General features: G+C 43.5%; 1 protein-coding gene across 3 annotated transcripts in view; it reads left to right on the top strand.

Annotated features, from left to right (window-relative positions):
* ESPL1 (extra spindle pole bodies like 1, separase) overlaps positions 1 to 20183 on the top strand; it is a 156761-nt gene that overhangs the window by 98245 nt on the left and 38333 nt on the right. For all 3 annotated transcript variants that reach the window (XM_068124426.2, XM_068124435.2, XM_078781758.1), the window contains 3 exons: positions 5406 to 5549; positions 7930 to 8140; positions 8364 to 8566. In XM_068124426.2, the coding sequence (XP_067980527.2) occupies positions 5406 to 5549; positions 7930 to 8140; positions 8364 to 8566 (558 nt within the window). The remainder of the gene's footprint in view (positions 1 to 5405; positions 5550 to 7929; positions 8141 to 8363; positions 8567 to 20183) is intronic.

The raw sequence follows: 20183 nt of genomic DNA, 5'->3' as shown, positions 1-20183 counted from the left end.
AATTTTGATGCTGTGTGGCCCACTGTAGTCGGTCACGGCAGTGTCGAGTTGGAAGAATGGGGCCACGATACGGCCTGCGACAACGGACATCCCTGTTCTTCAAACGTCGACGGACTGTATCACCACTAATGTGTCTCTGGTGGGTTCCAACTGTTTGTCTTGCAGTTTCTGTAGCCCTGGTAAAACGATCTTGGATGTGATGATGCACAATCTGTCGATCCTGTCATGGTGTTGTTACCCTCGGTCTGCCACTGCGTGGGCGGTCATCGGTGCTGTTGGTGGCCTGGTATCGTTCCTGTAACCTGTAGATGGTTCTCACGTTGACATGGAAAGCATTGGCAACCATTTGTGCAGTCTGTCCAGCATGCAATCTTCCAATAGCCTCGTCTCTCTGAATCCTCGTAAGTCTGGGCATGGTGCTGGCATCGAAACACGAATGATGAACACACGTTTTGGGGTGCCCTTTATAGGGAAAATCACAAGGAGATGCACGTGCATTTTGATTTCCATGGGAATCATGCACGACTTTGTACCATGGTCGTTTTTTTGCCTGCATTTTGGTGACCTGTTTTTATCCACGTGTGCACCACTGTCGGGAGTTAGGATTAAATTTAGATACAGACTAATTTAAATAACGAGATATCTAAACGAAATGCATTGATATTTCTATGGGAAATGTTCAGGAATTATTTTTATGAAGTGACGTTTCTATTGCTGTTCAGTATATAACTCACTGTGCTCCAAGTGAGTGAAACAAGAACATCCCCAATGTCTCTAATCCCCAGCTTCAAGCCAAAGTCTATCCGCTCCAGCGATCGACAGATCAATGTCCAATCGAGACCAGAATCCCGTTGGGTTGGCAGTTACAGTCCGGCTGCCAAAGCTGTGCAAAGGCGACTGGGAAATCCAAAGGCGCCCTCCCGGCGACTGGGAAATCCAAAGGCGCCCTCCCCGGCGACTGGGAAATCACACCCTCGGGTATGGACGTTCCACAGCTCGCAGTCGGCAAACCTCAGATTTACCTTCAGGTATATCCGCGTTGCACACACCAGATACGTCTGAAAGCGGTGAAAACGGCTGACGTGAAACAAAGAAAAACCTTGCGCGACGCGCAAAGACTGAAGCGAGGCAAAGAAACCTTGCTCGACGCACAAAGCGCGCGAGTCAAAATGGTCGACGGCCCGTTCTCGAGACGTAACGGCCCGACGATTCTCTCCGGAACCGATCGCAAAACCTGACACGCAGGTTAATCTGTCACAGCGATAACAACTCTGTCACAGGAATCCCTTTCCCAGGAAACCCGAAAGTTCGCTAGTGACTGTCGTTCGTCAACGTTTGCTCCAAAACTCGAAACGACTAGCTTATTGTCCGACTTCACTCGCCCCTCCTTCTTTCTCTCTTTCTTCTTCGTCGTCCTGTGCCGCTTTTATTTAAAACATTAACTTTTAACTTTTGAAAATAGAAATATCTATTTCCTTTAAATGACAACAATAATAATACATGGAATCAGAAATGTTTACAAGTGGATGAAAACCACAACAACAGAAGTGACGAATCCGTAACACATCACACTACACTTTCGAAATTGCTGCCCAGATAGATGTGCATACGAAGCGGAGAACATTTATTGACTTTTTTTCGATGGAAGAGGTTCCTCAATGGATATTCATAGGTGTTTAAAGAATGTGTTTAACATACTCTACCATTGATGTGACATTGGGCCAAGCGTTTTAAGAGCGGGGAAACCGACATCGCCGACAAGCCTCAATGGTCGGTCTGCAACCGCAGTGACACCAGAAAACATGTCTGCTTGATGTTTTCATGAAACAGGATTGCCTTGTCACAACACTGTGTGAGGCAGTAGATATTTGAAAGCCAGCTGTCATAAGCATCATACAGGAACTTGTATGCTCCAAGATTTGTAGTTCTCAATCAGTGGTTCCCAAGATTGTTGATGGAAGAGCAAAAATAAAATGGACGACGAAGCCAAAGATGAGGAATCTGTTGGTTCTCATTCAGGGGGTTGGTTCTCATCTCCCATAATCACAGATGATGAGACGCCATTATGACCCCGAAACCAAGCAACAGTCTATGGAGTAGCACCATGAGACATCACTAGCAAGGAAGAAGTTCAAAATGCAGTCCTCTGCGTGTAAAGTCATGGCGTCTGTGTTTTGGGACAGAGAGGGGATCCTGCTTGTGGACATTGTCAAAGGGTGCCACGATTAACTCTGAGCAGTACATTGAGACATTTATGAAGCAAGCGCCACTTAGGAAGAGCTCGTCCTAAATGAGACATGAATGAGATGCTTCTCCTTCATGAAAATGCTTGGCCTCACACCAACCTGCACACATTAGAGGCAATCGTGACCTTGGTATCCACCCTCCCCCATCTTGCTTATAATCTGGATCATACATCTTAAGATTACCATGTATTTGGCCCGTTAAAGAATGGATTACGTGGGCTACCCTTTAAGGATGCCAATGCTGTGGTGAAGGTCTGTGGTTGGTTGTAGGTTTGTGACGCAGGTATACAGCACCTGGCTAAACGTTGGCAAGCGTGAGTTGTAGTTGATGGAGACGGGAAAAATAACTTGATGTTTGCTACATACAGTGCCTTCAGAATGTATTCACATACCTTGACTTTTTTCGTATTTTCTTGTTACTGCCTGAATTTAAAATAGATTGAATTGAGGTTCTTTTGTCACTGATCTGCACATAATGCCCCATAATGTCAAAGTGGTTATTATTTTTTTTAATTGAATTTTTTTTTTTTACAAAATAATTAAAAATGAAATGCAGAAATATCTAATTTATATAAGAATTCAACCCCCTTGAGTCAATACCTTGGTGAAGCACCTTTTGGCAGCAATTACAGCTTTGAGGGTTCTTGGGTATGTCTATCAGCTTTGCACATGTGGATTTTGAAAATTACTCCCATTTTTCCTTGCAGACTTGCTCAAGCTCTGTCAAGTTGGATGGGGAGCGTTGGTGAACAGCAATCTTCAAGTATTTCTGCAGATTCCCAATGGGATTCAAGTCTCAGCTTTGGTTGTGCCACTCAAGGACTTTCACGTTCTTTGACTGTATGCTTGTGGTCATTGTCCTGTTGGAACGGAAATTTTCGCCACACTAAGTTCTTTTTCACTTTGAAGCAGGTTCTCCTCAAGGATTTGGCTCCATTCATTGTTCCCTCTATCCTTACACAAGACTGCCAGTCCCTGACGCTGAAAAGCATCCCCATAGCATGATCCTGCCACCACCATGCTTCATGGTAGCGATGGTGTTAGATGGGTGATGAGCTGCGCTCGGTTTCCTCCAGACGTAACGCTTTTACATTTTGCATCCAGAGAGTTCAATTTTCGTCTCGTCAAACCAAATAATATTTGCATCATGCAAATAGTCTGTCACATGCCTTTTTTTTTTTTTTCCTTTTTTTTTTTTTTTACAAACTACGAGTGCACTGTCGTATGCCTTTTTCTCAGGAGTGGCTTTCGTCTGGCCACTTTCCCAAATAGCCAAGATTTGTGAAGTGCTGCAGACACTTGTCCTTCTGGCAGGTTCTCCCATTTCAGCCAAGGATCTCTAGTTCGGTCACTGGTCATTGGGTTCTTGGTCAGCTCCCTGACCAAGGTGCTTCTTTCCAGGTTACTCAGTTTGGTCAGACAGCCAGCTTTAGGAAGAGTCTGGGTCATTCCATATTCTTTATATTTCCTAGTGACGCTAGTGGAGCACAGGGTCCCACTGTGCTCTTGGAAACTTTCACCACTCCAGAAATTGTTTTATCTCTACCCCTGATCTGTCTCCTCACAATTGTATCTCGAAGTTCTACGGACAGTTCCTTGGATTTCATGGGAGGATTCCTGCTCCAACATGCACTGTCAACTGTGGGACCTTATCTAGAAAGGTGTGTTTCTTTCTAAATCACGTCCCATCGATTAATTTGGCCACAGGTGGACTCCAATCAAGTTGTAGAGATATCTCGAGGATGAGAAAAGGAAATTGGTTGCACCAGAGGTCAATTTGAAGTGTCATAGCAAAGTGGTTGAATACGTATTGATTCGAGACATTTCAGTTTTTCATTTTTAATTCTTTTGTAGAAAATTCTAAAAAAACAAACAAAAAAAAAACTGACATTATGGGGTATTATGTGTAGATCAGTGACAAACTCGAACGACACTCTTTGACGTCACGACGTCAAACAATATGCCTCTACCCACAATATTACATCATTATAATACTTGTATAAAGTTTGCTTTAAATCCATTCAGCTGTTCTCAAGTTATCACATTTTTACCTGGCATGACCTATGACCTTTAACCTCTTGACCCCAAAATTTCATCTGTTCATGTTTACATTATTATACATACCTGTACCAAGTTTTAATTGAAATCCCTTCAGCTGTTCACAGGTTATCACATTTTTACTTGGCATAACCTCTGACCTTCGGCTTTTGACCTCGGGACCCCAAAATCGAATCTGCTAATCTTTACATCATTATACATATTAGTACCAATTTTGAATTTGATCATTTCAGCCGTTCTCAAGTTATGTACCTATAACAGACGTTGACCTTTGACCTATTGGTCCCAAATTCTAATCAGTTAATCTTTATATCATTATGCATACCTGTCCCAACTTTGAATTAGATCACTTCAGCCATTCTCAAGTTATAAACCTATTACGGACTTTGACCTTTGACCTCTTGACCCCCAAATCGAATCGGTTCATCGTTACATCATTCTACATTATTGTGCCAAATTTGATCAGAATCCCAACACTGGGTCGCAAGTTATCGAGGTAACAGGATTTTTACCTAACATGACCTCTGATCTTTGTCCTTTAACCTCATGACTCAAAAATCTAATCGGTTCATCTTTACCTCCATTATACATACCTGCACCAAGTTTGACTAAGATCCCTTCTGCCATTCTCAAGTTATCGCGGTAACGAAAACATATCACGGAAGGACGGATGGACAGCCTGAAAACATAATGCCTCCGGTGATTTCGTCAACGGAGGCATAAAAATCTCAATGTAACCCATTTACAATTCAGGCTGCAACACAACAAAATGTGAAAAAGTCAAGGGGTGTGAATCTTTTATGAAGGCACTGTATATGTATGCATATAACCTTGTAATTGGAATGGGAATTATATTTAGGGAGAAATAAAATATAGGCATTAATTTTGTGCTGATCCGATATGTGACCAGCTAATCAAAAGTTTGAGCCCATACTTCATGTGTTTTATCCAAATACAATACCAAGTATGGCAATCCCACCAAAGTATGGTTCAATAGTTGTTTTTTTTCCTATCATCCCTCATTGTTTCCTTCCCCATTGATGTTTTTATCACCCTTTTTCCCCTACATTTTATTTTTGTTGTATTCTCGTCTCACCCAAGTGGATACAGACTTGCAGAGTAGCCACGTGTCAGATGTAGAATTGGAACGAAGGCAGTCAGAACCTGACTGCTCCTTCTTGGAGCAGATTACTTGCGAGGAGCAAAGTACATCGACAGAGAGCAGTTGGTTAAGGCCAACAGAGGGTGAGGCTTATTTGCTGCTCACATAATGTATGCCAACGATTATTATTCCACCTCTAGTTATTCCAATTCAGTGGTATGGCCTTCCTAAGGTGGTCCAAGCCATCAGCAGTTGTTTCTACATCCTCATGGGGCTGTGGGTGAGGTGATTGCATAACTATATGTATGCAAGAAGAGCTATTGCAATCCTGTTCCCATGGACTGAGTTTCTCTGCCACTGGCTTGTTTTGGCACACCCCTGCTTTTCTGTTGTGGTACTGCATTTGCCTGTACACATGTTTCAGCTTACATACTGCCATGGCTAAAAAATATTGGCACCCTTGCACTTTTTTTCAAATAATTCACCATTTCTTCCAGAAAATTGTTGAAATTAAAAAATATTTTGGTATACACATATGTATTTCTTTCGTTTGCATTGGAGCAAAACAAAAAAATGCTGAAAAAATTACGAAATCTTAGCTTATTCCACACAAACATCCTAAAATGGCCCGGACAATAGTATTGGTACCTTTTAGAAGTTTAGAAATAATTGGATTTCAAGCAGGTGATTCTCCTTTACTTTGGAATTGAACTCACCTGTGCTGCATTGCAGGTGCCTGCAATATAAAAATGACTCATTCAACCAGTTTGAATAGAGAAAATGAGTCATTCTGCTGTTTGTACTGTGTGTACTGCAATGAGCATGGAGAAAAGAAAGAAAACTAGAGAATTGTCTGAGGAGGTCAGACAAAAGATTGTAGCCAGGCATGGACAATCTCAAGGCTACAAGTCCATCTCCAGAGATCTTGATGTTCCTGTGTCCACCGTACACAATGTTATCAGGAAGTTTAAGGCCCATGGCACAGTAGCCAACCTCCCTGGACGTGGCCGCAAGAGAAAACTTGATCGAAGATTACAGCGAAGGATTGTTCGAATGGTGGAGAAAGCACTTCAATTAACTGCCAATCAGATTAAAGCTGACCTTCAGACACAAGGTACGACAGTTTCAACTCGCACCATCCGTCACCACCTCAATGAAAGGAGACCCAAGAGGACCCCAATGCTGCTGAGAGAGAGATGGAAGAAAGCCCGGCTGGAGTTTTCCAAAACACACCTGAACAACCCAAAATCCTTCTGGGAGAATGTCCTGTGGACAGATGAGATGTAATTAGAGCTTTTTGGTAAAGCACATCATCTCTATGTTTGCAGAAAACAAAGTGAAGCATTCAAAGAAAAAAACACTTTCCAGTCAAACATGGAGGAGGTTCACTGATGTTTTGGGGTTGCTGTGCTGCCTCTGGCCCTGGGTGCCTTGAATCTGTGCATGGCATCATGAAATCAGGAGATTACCAAGGCATTTTGGAACGCAGTGTTCAACCAAGTGTCAGAAAGCCGTCTCTCCGTCAAAGGTCATGGGTCTTGCAGCAGAACAATGACCCCAAACACTTCAAAAAGCACCCAGGAATGGTTCAAGACAAAACACTGGATTTTTCTGAAGTGGCCAGAAATGAGTCAAGATCTAAATCCCATTGAACACTTGTGGGGAGATCTGAAAACAGCAGTGGGGAGAAGGCACCCTTAAAATCTGGGAGAACTGGAGCAGTTTGCACAAGAAGAGTGAGCCAAAGTAACAGTGGAGAGGTGGAGGAAGCTCATTCATGGCTATAGGAAGCACTTCACTGCAGTTATTTTGTCCATAGGCTGTGCGACCAAATATTAAGTTTAGGGTGTCAATAATTTTGTCAATGCCATTTCTGTTTATTTTCTGATTTAAAAGGATATATTAAGTTTTGAATCAAAATCAACAAAGGTTCTGTAATATTAACAGTGAAATAAAGAATTGTGGAGACTAAATACTTTTGTGACTTTCAACTTATTTTTAGGGAACATTGTGAGGTATTTGAAAAAAAGTGCAAGGGTCCCAATGTTTTTGGCCACGACTGTATTTTAACCTGAGGTTGCTTTAGAGAACAATAGCTATCTTTGATTATCCTTTGAACATGATACCAGTTCAGCCGGTGTATTCTTCTGCCCAATTTGTCAATAACTCTTGATTCTTCAAAGTGCCAAAATGATGAGTGTTGGAGAGGTGCTTCACTCGATCCATTATTCTTCCCTGATATTACAGAAGGCTGAGCAGAATGACGGATTTGGAGATGTGATGTTACTGGAGCAATAAAGTGTTCCACCTACTGGGATAAGAAGAAAAAGTGTTCCATGGGATCACATTTATGGCCTTCTTGAATTTGGGGTTTTCTCGTGGAAGATCGTTTTTGGGAAAGAGAGGACTGCAATTAGCTGTTTATAGCACAGAAATGGTTTCCAGTGCAAACAAGGCTGTGGTTCATCTGTGGTTTTTTGTTCAATTGCCACTTGTTAATCTGTTCTCTATTGTTGTGTCAAGGACTGTCAATGGAGGATGTTTGCCTTATCCTGGAGGAGGCCTGGGCTCTCGTAGCTCATGATCCACCGTATCTGCCGTACCGCCTGATCTGCCAGCTGTTGGCATTGGGGAAAGGAGATGAAAACCCCTGGACCACCGCATGGCTCATTAACGAATCCATTGCTATTGCTTTGCGTCATCGTGCTGTTTCAAATGTGCAGCGTAAATTGCAGTGAGTGCATGTATTTATAAATGCTTCAGAACCAAAAATGTATTAAAAGTTTTATCATCGCCATTCTGAGAAAAATATGAAAGGAGTTTAATTTTTGCAAATGAAATGGTTGCAAGTAATTGAATATTGCTTGCATTTTTAGTTTTTGCTTTACAATTCTTCAATGTGAGGTTTGTTTGTTTATTTGTGGGCGTTTTTGTTTTCATTCTGTGTTTTGTTTGAGGTTAATTGCCAAAAAGAAGCTTGAAATGAAGGAGTCCGCTGTGGACTCGGTGACCTCGCAGATCGGATCCCTTCGCATTGCTGACGAGTCTGCAGTTGATGATCTGCGTAAGACTTGTGAAGTGATTGGCTTTCAAGCTGGACTACAGGGCCTAACTGGAGCAGTGGAGGCCTTCAGAAATGGTGTTAACTGCTTGTTTGCAGGTAGGCATAATCGAAGCATTTTCATGTTTTGCGACTGAACGTTTTAGTGTTTCCTTTGTAATGACTGCTAATCTAACTTTTAAAGCACTGGCTGAGGCTTCCTGGGAGAGGGAAGGTAGAGTCCCTTTATAGAGAGAGTAGCGACAACTAACAATTTGACGCCATTTTGAGTCAATTCAGTGCGGAGCCGCCGTATGGCGCTACTGCATTGAACCGTGTTCTGCCAAACTCATTATGTTCTCTATGTATGAGAGATGGGAATGGTCTTTTCCATGTTGATGATGAACAAATTATGTGAAGATGACAATAGAAGATTTATGACAACTAAGAGCCATATGATAAAGAAGAAAATCACAGAGCTGGTTGTGATTTAACAGTCACAGACATTTAGAACCATGACAAAGAAGGAATGAACTAGACAGGTACACGTGCTGCTTATTTCAGCCTCATTTTAATTTCAGGGAGGCGAGAGCGAGACTCGAACTCTCACCTCCCTGCTTATACATGTACAATACAATGTTAAGAGTTATCTTTGTATTTCTGCAGTTGTTTGACCTTGTTTATCGTGTGTGGGTATATAATTACCTTCGCAAAAGCGGAAGGTTATGTTTTGATCGCTGTGTATTTATTTGTATGTCTGTGTGTGTGTGTGTGTGTATGTTATTCGCATAACTCAAAAAGTATTCAACCGAATTGCATGAAATTTGGTGGGATGATTGGTTATTATACGGGACACATTTGATTAGATTTTGGGAGCAATCGGGTCAAAGGTCAAGGTCAAGGTCACGAAAAGGTCAAAATCGTATTTTTACCATAGCGCGGTCAATTTTTATCCAATTGGCATGCAACTAATGCCAAAATGTTCAGAATTCAATGCCCGATCTTGTTTGTCATAACTCGGTCAATTCTTATCCGATTTGCATGAAATCAGCACCAAACTGTTCACTGTTCTGTTCCCTACACTCCCATGCCAAGTACAGAACAGTAGCTGCGGCGAAGGTATGCGCTCTACCGAGTGCCCGTTCTAGTTGTGTTTGTTTCATTTTCATATTTAAATTATTAATCTAAACTTTGCTGCATGTTGCCGATCATATATTAATCCCACCAAAAATAGATTAGCCCCCCTACCCCCAGCCCCCTCTTTTTCTCTCTCTCTCTCTCTCTCTTATGCACACACACACACACACACACACACACACACACACACACACACACACGCTAATGCACACACATACAAATTATAAATTGAAAGTCACACACAAACACAAGTTAATGTCCTCACACATTCAAATCAACAGAGACAAATACATACATTCAATGCATGCCCCCCCCCCCCCCCCCTTTCTCAGTTGTGGCATACAACTGTATCACTGGCATGAATTGGTTTCTAGCAAATTCTTTCTGAAGCATCATTGAAAATTTTGAATGACAATAATCCTATCTTCCATGTGAAAGTACAAAAATTAAAACTTATTTTATTATTTGTTTTACGAAGGTCTCAGAGACCATTGTGAAAGGCTTTGAACTCATTTACGATTAATACTCAAACCGTGAACCTGTAACCTTCCACTTTTATAGCAAATTACATAATTTTGTTAAAAACAAAGCATGTCATTCACTTGTTGGAGTACTAACTACCACAGGCAGGAAAGTGCCTTTAGCAGAGGGCATTGGTACATGTATATAAACAACAATTTGTAAGTTTTGATTCATGTACCTCAAAACAGAGTATACAACTATACATGCTCAAATTCTCGTCATTCATAAAGAGCTCCTTTGCGAGATATTCATACAGTACATTTATTTAATTTGCAACCAATATTACAATCATTCCCTCTCAGAAATATCATGTTGAAATGTATGTTAGTCCATAGCTTTAAAATAACTTGGATATGTGTATTATTCCCTGTTGAAATAACATATTAGAGAAAATGTTAATGATAACATTTTCAAAATGATTATTTAATCCCATTATCCACGTAAGTTGCTAGCTTGTAGGTGTACAGCACATTGCAGTCCTGCAACTGAAGTCCAATGGAAATATCTATTTCACTTTTGCAGCCAATTGTCTCATTGCCATGCTCTTGCTGCCAAGTTCACCCCCCTTCTTTGCTTGTGCAGCTTGTTGCCTGCGTTGATGTCTTTTTCTTACAAAAGATGTGTAGGCGTGTGTTGATGAATTTTGTAAGCAGTCTCTTTTGCTTTGTAAGCTTTGTAAGTAAGCAGATTACTGCTTTGTAAGCAGTAATTTTGTAAGTTTGTTAGGGTTAGGCTTATATAAAACCAAGAACCCTCTTTGGAGGGCGTGGCTCCAACAGCCGCGCGTGCGTCACGACCACACAACCAAAAGCCCGTGTGCGTGGGTTAGACCAAACATATCGTATTGGTAACAGTCACATGCGGATAAGTTAACCACGACATGTGAATAAGATAACCGCGACATGTGAATAAGGTAACCACTACACCTTCCCCTTCAAGTGCTAATTAATCCACGAGCAATGGATAACAAGCCTGTAAAGCCAAAGCAAAGGCCAGTCTCACTCGCAGCACACAAATATACGCATATGGGACCATTACCACCATCACACTGACCTGGCAGAGAACTGACGAAGAAGTTACTTTCCATCCAACACGACTGACTCTGTTCTCCCAGATTTTCCGTCTTTTAGCATCTGATGGAAATCTATACATCTTGAATCCCTTCTCCGTTCTATCTGTGCACCCACAGGCGCTACAACCTGTCATTTTGTCGTAAAATCGATGTAAAACACGAATGAGAACGCTGCGTACAGCGGGAACGTTAAAACGCTGACCGATATGCGTCCGATCCTGATCCTGTCCGCGATGGACTCAAAATGGCTCCGCGCAATCACGTGACTAGATTTTTCCGGACCCTCTATGTCGCAACTCTGTATATAAAGGGACTCTAAGGGAAGGGGGTGGGGGGCAGGATGGGATATCTCTGTGAACAGGATATCTCATGAAGTTGTGGACCGATTTGGATGAAACTTGGTGGACAGGTTGGGTGTGTGACGAATAATTGTTTCGATTTTGGTAAAGATCTGGATACGAGAATCTTAATTTCTTTAAGTGATTCTTCCCCATTGTGAGATCGGGCCAGAAACGATATGTAGCATGATTCAGTATTTAAAAAAAAAAAAATTGTGGATGGATTATGACCAAACTTGGTGCATTATTTGGGTGGGTGACAATAACAAGCTGATTCGATTGTGGTTCAGGTCCGGATCCAGATCCAGCTTATCAGTGGGATAAAAATGTAAACTGTTTAGCCTGGAGGAGGTATGCGCTCTACTAAGTGCAGTTCTAGTTGTCATGACTTGTGTTTGTCTGCATGTTTGTGCTTGATTCGTGTTGCAGCTCCTCCATCAACCTTAGGCCATATTAAAAAAGACGCCATGGAGTTCGGCTCCACATGCCATTTAGCTGACATTGGGCATCCCAAACACGTATGCAAAATTTGGTGGAGATTGGCCAAGCTGTATTAGATTCGATATGTTTCAGACGTACAGAAAATTGCCGACTTTTAGTTAGATTTTATCGGAGTTCTAAACCATGAAAGGCTTGGAGTCACTGCAAAGGTGAATACTTAACTGATTTCACTGTACTTTAAATGTTACTATGGCATTAATTAAAATAGTTGATTAAACAAGTATCGCATGGTTTAATTTTTCACACGTATTTAAAAAAGCTTGCTGAATGAAGTTTTGAATATCCTCTTTAACAAAGAAAACTTTGTCCCTTGAACTTAGCTTTATATGGAGGTTTTACTGTTGGAATTCACAAGAGACTTTCTGCACAATTTAATATGTTCATATTGTGTTTATTGTACCCCGGTGTGTACTAGCGGGGAAAAGTGGCCTTAAAACAATCATTCATGCATATTGTGTTTATTTATTTCCTTTTTGTTTGTAGCAAAGCCCTTTGAGGAGGTGTTGACAGGGTACAATACATTAGCAGACATTGGGGACAATGGGAAAACTGTGGGACAACAACAAATGGGTGCCCTTACAGTACAATAATAATTTGAGTGGAAAGGTAGAGAAGAATGATCTCAGATGATGTATTAAAGCTAATTGGTGAAAATTGGAGAGAAGGTGGTCGTCGATGAGGGGCAGACTTTAAATCCTGGAAAGAACAGCTGTTTATTTAGGAAGACTGTGTCCACAGGTGAAAGGCGAGTGTTTTGTCTTTGGTTATGTTAACAAGAAAAGGATTTCTGGCAGAATGTATGTGATCTGGAAGGGCTTGGTGGGAGTCGTGAGAAGACAGAAGGATTAATATCAGAATAGAGCTCTTTTAGAAAGAAAAAAACCCCATTGATTGTGAGCAGGAAACAGACCCTGAGATTGTGCTTCCTGCCTTTATATTTCAATGACAAAGATGGCTTTAGATTCCAGGGTGTCAATGGCAAGATTGCAAGCAGCAGTGACAGTACGCAATGGGGAGGTACATTCCATGAGACTCGAGATAAAGGCTTTCTACATCATCCTCTGCTGAGGTCAGAGGAAGAACTTTGTTCTGCAGAATATTCTGTGATGGTGATGGCTGGCTTTGTATACCTGCTTTGGATGTATGATTTGTCTACCAATTATTGCGGAGAGATCGAGTGAATACTGGTCTTTCCTGCGCTAAAATACATGTTCCAGGAAGATGACAGCTGGCTTATTTCTTCCAGATTGGCAGAGTGGCACTGTCCCCATCCTGCCTGTTGGAGGATTGTGGGACTATTCTATGCAGAGCAGTCCTCTTCAGAATAATAAAAAGGATGTTCCAATGATGAGGATGTCATTGCCGTATTCAGTACATCAAGAACGGCAACGGTCACATAACACTACCTTGGGGGTCACCAGTTTCTTGAGATGCAGCATGATGCTACAGTATTTAGGCCAAAGTAACCCGCTGCTTGCAAGTGTACATTAAATCTGATAGCCATTTTACAAAGGAACCCTGAATGCCTTTTTTTTTTTTTTTTTTTTTTTTTTTTTTGTATACTGAATCGAGGCTCGTGAAAGAGCTAACATTTATTTCACAAACAAATCAACCAGACAAACAAAATATACAAAAGAGGGAGTGGAAGCCAAGATGGGGAGAGAAGGGGAAGCACACAACCACAACATTTGAGAGCAGGGAGAAGTGTGGGAGGGAGAGGGCTTGGGGGCAGGAGGCGTGGGAAGGGGAGGGGGGGGGGGGGGGGAGAGGTATAAAACACATGGGGACCGAAATTAGCGGGGGTAGAAAAGATCAAGGTTTTGGATGGGGGAGGATAAGAGATGGTGGTGAACAGCTGTTTTAAAGACCTGGAGGGTAGAGTGGGATTGAAGAGAGTGAGGGAGTTTGTTCCAGAGGCGGGAGAAAAGAGGAGTGAAGGTGAGCAGAAAGTCTTGATTTTGGCAGTTTAACCATAAGAGGGTTGCAGGCAGATCTTTTGCGACCTGTAGGAATATTTGGGGGACAGAGCCCAGAGAGGGCTGGGGGGGCAAGGCCAGAGAGGAGTCGGTAGAAGACGGAAAGGCTACCAACCTGCCTGCGGTGAGTGAGTGAAAGGCCCTTGGAGTTAGCTTCATCGCGGGAGATTCTAATGATTCTGAACGCTTTGGTTTCAACAGCGTGAAGACGGGCTAGGTGTGAGGCAGGAGCACCAGACCAGAGGGGAGAGCAGTATTCCATAGAGCTGCGGATGAAAGCCTTGTATGTGGTGATTAGCTCAGGTGTGTCAAGGAAGGACTTCACACGACGGAGGATGCCCAGTCGGCGACTGGCTTTGGAGGCCAGATTTGAAATGTGGTTTTCCCAGGAAAGATCATGGCAAATAGTGAGACCCAAAAGCTTGAGTGACAGAACTTCTTGGAGAGGATTATTCAGAAAGTGGATGGGAGGGTTTTCCAGTCGGTCTTTTCGGAGAGACATCGTAAGAGTGTGAGATTTATCAGGATTGAAAGACGTGTTCCATTTGTTTGCCCAGTCTGTGATTTTGTCCAGGTCTGCAGAGAGTGAGGAGGCTGCAGTCTGCCGATCTGAGGGATGAGGAATGGAGCGACAGAGAGTAGAGTCGTCAGCAAAGAGATAGAGAGGATTTTCAAGAGAGTCAGAGAGATCATTGATGAAGACCAGGAAAAGCACAGGGCCCAGAACACTACCTTGGGGAACTCCAGCCTGAACAGGAAGAGGAGATGAGAGAAACCCATTCAGGGCCACACGTTGACTACGACCAGAGAGGAAGTCCGCCAGCCATGCGTGGAGATTTCCATGGATACCAAAGGAGGAGAGTTTGGTGAGCAGAGCAGGGTGCCAGACCGTATCGAAGGCACGTGAAATGTCAAGGGAGACAGCTCTAATTTCCTGTTTGCCGTTGAGGACCTCCATCCATTGTTGAGAAAGCAGAAGCAGCATGTCCAGAGTAGAGTGACCAGGTCTGAAACCAAATTGATGATCAGAGATCAAGCCATTGGAGAAGAGGAAAGATTTCATATCTGAAGCAATGATGGATTCCATGACTTTGCTGATAATTGGGAGAAGGCTGATTGGTCTGTAGTTGCTGGGATCTGTTTTTGCACCTTTTTTGTGCAAAGCGGTGATGTTGGCTGATTTCCAAGCAGATGGCAGATGACCTTGAGCAAAGGAGAGGGTGAAGAGAACAGAAAGAGGGAGTGAAAGAGCGGAAGAACATGATTTTATGACCCGTGGGCTGATGCCGTCAGGACCAGTTGCAGAATCAGTCGAGGGTTGACAGAAACTTTTCCACCTTGTCAGGAGGAAAGGACACAGAGTCCAGGAGCAGCTGGGTACGACTGGGTATGGTGGGTACAGAGAGGGATGGGTTTGGGACACAAGATTTAGAGGCAAACACAGGGTTGAGGCATTCAGCTTTTTCACGTGCGGAGTCAGCCATTAAGCCGTTTGAGGTGAGGGAGGGGATGGAGGGGGAACAAACACCAGAAACAGATTTGACCAGACGCCACCAGGATTTGGAAGAGGGAGACAGACAAGAGAGTTCGGTCTTGAGAACGGTGAGATTTGTTTCCTGGCTCTCCTGAGGGTGGACACACACTTGTTTCGGGCTTTGTGAAAGGAAATGAGATTTCCTTCCGTTGGATTTGCTTTCCAGGAGACAAAAGCAAGTTGTTTCAGGGCAACAGCCTCACCACAAGATTCCGTGTACCATGGATGGGAGGAAGGGTATGACAACTGAAGACGAGATGGGATAAATCTGTGCATGAGAGAGAGCAATTTACTTTGAAAGAATTCCCAGGATGAGTTGATGTCAGAGGCGGTAGAGATGGGAGACCAGTCCAGATGATTGATGGCTGCTTGAAGACCGTGCCAGTTGGCCTGAGTGAAATGCCAGACTCGTCGACGCTGAGGAGGCTCTCTGAGAATGGTGAGAGAGATGTCCACTTTGACAAGCACATGATCAGATGAGCCGATTGGAGCAGAAGAAGAGCAGCAGACATTTTCAGGGAAGTTTGTCATAACCAAATCCAGAAGAGAAGATGCTCCGTTGACTGAGATCCGGGTCGGGAAATTGACAGATTGTGTCAGTCCCAGTGAGTCGCAGAAGTCCTTTGCTGAAGAGCCGTGGCTGGTGAGAGAGGTACCCACACCCAGCCAACTGGCATGGTGACAATTGAAATCACCACATATGAGGAAGAGAGAGTTGGGATGGGTAGATAGAAGTTGGTCCATATTATCAGACAGCGAGATGTAGATGGAGTCATCGCTGTTTGGTGGACGGTACAACACACATATGAACAGAAGGTGGGAGCGAAGGGGAAGCCGTAGCCAAAGGTATTCCTGGGGGTGAGGTGGAGAGAGGGCAGTGGAGGGCGAGTGAGGAAGAGAGTTTTTTATAAAGATAGCAACCCCACCTCCAGGACGAGGCTCAGGTCTATCATACCGGAGGAGGGAGTAACCTGGGAGAGATACCAAGGCATCAGAGACATCATGAAGGAGGAAAGTTTCTGTTAAGCAGATCACATCTGGTTTGTCAGAAGCAACCTGTATGGAGAGATCAGTCAAGTTTGAGCGGAGGCCCCGGATGTTTGAGGTCCATACCGTTAATGAAGAGGAAGGGGGAGCATCGGGTCCAGAACAGGGGGGGGGGAGGGGTAGGGTAAGATGTGGAAGAGGAGGAAGAGGTAGGGAGAGCTGTTGAAGGTGTGTCAGAGATTTCAGAATAGCTTGGAGAAAGGGAAGAATGGGGTGGACAAAAGGTTTGATGGAGATTGGGTGAGGCACAGTGAGGTGTTATTTGAGGAGGGGGAAGAGCGAGGCAGAAGGTTGGGGGAGATGAAGGTGAAAGTTGGAAGGGGGAAGAAGCAGGGAGGATGCTTTGAGGAGGGGTGAGAGGGGAGTCTAGGAGGGGAGGAGCGAGGGAGAGTCTCGGAGGGGAGGGGTGTGGGGGGAGTTTAGGAGGGAGGGGAGGGAAGGGGCAAGGGGGAAGATTTGAAAGAGATGGGTGATGGGGAAGATTTGGAGGGGAGGGGCAAGGGGGAATATTTGAAAGAGATGGGTGATGGGGAAGATTTGGAGGGGAGGGGCAAGGGGGTGGATTTGGAGGGGAGGGGTGATGGGCAAGTTTTGAAGGGGAGGGATGATGGGGAAGTTTTTGAGGGAAGGGGTGATGGGGAAGATTTGGAGGGGAGGGGTGAGATTGGATTTTAGAAAGTGTACGATTCATGGGAAACGAACATTTTTTGCAAAATGAGTTTGAGACCTTCGAGTCAAAAATACGTTTGAGGACACTGAAGGAGGGGTGGAGTTCTGGATAGTTTAGGGAATGTAGAAAGGAGGAACTGTAAGAGATGGTATTATATATTTTTTTTGGAATGAATAGATTTGGTGAGCAAGACGAAAGCATCCTTTTGTAGGAAAAGAAGAAAAGGGTGTTATAATATATGAGAGGAAATAGTTGTTCAGTTTTGATGTTGATTTGATGACATTTGATGACAGTTTTGAAACCATGGCAGGGTGCCAAACAGAATAAATTGTACAGATGTCCAATAAGATAGCCCTGATATCTTGTTTGAGATTGAGAGTATCCATCTCTTGTTAACAGAAAAAGAAGCAGCATGACCAAAGTGGAATGACCGGGACGGAAGCCAAATTGATGCTCAGAGATCGGGGTTGTTGAAAAGATGTCTTGAGGTCTGCTGCAATTTCGATTCCATTACTTTGTTTATGATGGAGAGAAGATTGACAATATATATAATTGTCCGTTTTGGCACCAGTCTTGTGAATTGGGATAACGATGGGGATTTCTCCTTGATTCACACATTCTTTGGAAAATTACCTGTGAAAGAACAGAGAAAGATTTGACAAGGCAGATGAACAGTTTTTGAGTATTTGAGCATTAATGCTGTCATCAACAGTAAATAAAGGTGGTGAAGTTGGGGTGAAGAATTTCTCCACCTGGCAGGAGGAAAGTTCACATGCTATAGAATGTGGTAGATTTTGCAGCAAGACAGCAATTGGTGACCTTGTCCTTTTCAGACAAAATATAATTAAGGCAGTGGGTCTTACTACCGTCACCCCCAACTGTCACTCGAGCAGCTATCGGATTTCATGAAGTCGATTGTGATTTGTGATGATACCTGAAAATCATTACACACCAGAGTCAAAGTGAACCAGCATGGAATGCAGATATCCTGGTCTTTATTTCTAAAAAAAGAATAAAAAATTTTTGGCTGTCAACGAGAACATTTACGTCAGCACTCTTGGGATCTTAACGGTTTAATTGAAATATGGAATATATATTAACTAGCGGGGTCACCCGTGGGAATCCCACGGGCATGGATGTGTGTGACATTTCGACATATTGAGTTATATGCTGCACATTCATTTTTACAAAATGGTTACTGGCAAGTCATCAGATCCAGAAATGGTGTGAATTTAGTTATTTCACATAATATGTGACCCCTCACTCCTCTCCACCTGACACTCTCCTGTCTCCACCTGACACTCTCCTGTCTCCACCTGACACTCTCCTCTCTCCACCTAGCACTCCTCTCCTCTCCAAACCCTCACATCCCTCTCCTTTCCAATCCCTCACCTCTCCAATCCCTCACACTCCTCTCCTCTGCAATCCTTCACACGCCTCTCCAATCACGCCTCACACTCCTCTCCAATCGCGCCTCACACTCCTCTCCAATCGCGCCTCACACTCCTCTCCAATCGTGCCTCACACTCCTCTCCAATCGTGCCTCACACTCCCCTCCAATCACTCCTCTCCAATCGTGCCTCACACTCCTCTCCAATCACGCCTCACACTCCTCTCCAATCGTGCCTCACACTCCTCTCCAATCGCGCCTCACACTCCTCTCCAATCGCGCCTCACTCGCCTCTCCAATAGGCTTTCCCCGTCTCGTTTCTCTCCTTTTTCTCCCGTCTCGTTCTTTTTCTTGCTCCAAATCGGCCCGTCGGAATCGGAAATCGGCCCGTCTCGCCCGTCGGAATCGGAAATCGGCCCGTCTTGCTTTTGTGCTTGTGCGTAAATAAATTGTGTTCATGACACCATTTCTGGTGTTGGGCTAGCGGCTAGGGTGCCGGCTTAGGATCCTGGGTTCGAATCTCGGTCGATCGCCGAATTAATGCCAGGGGGGTTGACTCAGCCTGTCATCCTTCCGAGGTCGGCTAATTGAGTACCAGTTCACTGGTAATTCCCTGTTTGTCGTTGAAGGCGGCAAAAAGGGTTGGCGTCAGGAAGGGCATCCGGCCGTAAAACATTGCTTCAAAAAGGGGACAAAAAAACAACAACTACCACGGTCCCCGAAAAGGCCAACCCCCGCTTTGCGGGGAAAAATGGCCTCTAAACGGTGGTTTTTACACCATTTCTGGATCTGATGACTTGCCAGTAACCATTTTGTAAAAATGAATGTGCAGCATCTAACTCAATATGTCGAAATGTCACACACATCCATGCCCGTGGGATTCCCACGGGTGACCCCGCAAGTTTGCATTGACGTTCGTCGATGGACTCGTTCGCCCGTCTCATTCGTTTTCTTGCTGCATCCTGTTCAAGTCTGCGTTCTTCATCGATCGTCTCATTCATTTTGGAAATAGAAGTTTCCACGCAGCGCATGAATTGTCACGATCCTCAAGAGGAATTTGTCTCGTAATCATCAAATGATAAATGGCAAGTAAATTATATTGTGGAAAATTAAAGATTTCAAATAAACCTATTTAAAGTGTATTCGCACATAACTAATTTTAAAAAACGAAGAAATATCTCTCGGTAATTTCCTGAAACATATTTTACTTCCGGCTAATAATGTTGAATTAAATAAAAACGAAGAAATATATGTCGGCATCATTGTTGACGTTTTTGTGACGACTGTCATCAAACGAAAAAGTAATATATCTTAACGGAAAAGCAAAAGCGAATTTTTAATATATATCGACACGTTGCCGTCGGTGTCATGTTGGGCGGTGTATGATACACCATGACGCGATTTTTAAAAATATATCTCTGCATTTTCCCGCGTGTGTGGAATGTTCTCAATTATTGCTGACACCGAGTCCAAAACCATCGATAAAAATGAAATCATATGGTGAGTTAGATTGGAGATAAAGGCATGAGAGAGACTCAATGGCCTTGAAG

Source organism: Myxine glutinosa, chromosome 1 (genome assembly GCF_964187855.1).
Source record: "Myxine glutinosa chromosome 1, kmMyxGlut1.1, whole genome shotgun sequence".
NCBI lineage: Eukaryota > Metazoa > Chordata > Myxini > Myxiniformes > Myxinidae > Myxine > Myxine glutinosa.
The sequence above is the reverse complement of the archived record's forward strand: the minus strand, read 5'-3'. Positions and strand labels throughout refer to the sequence as shown.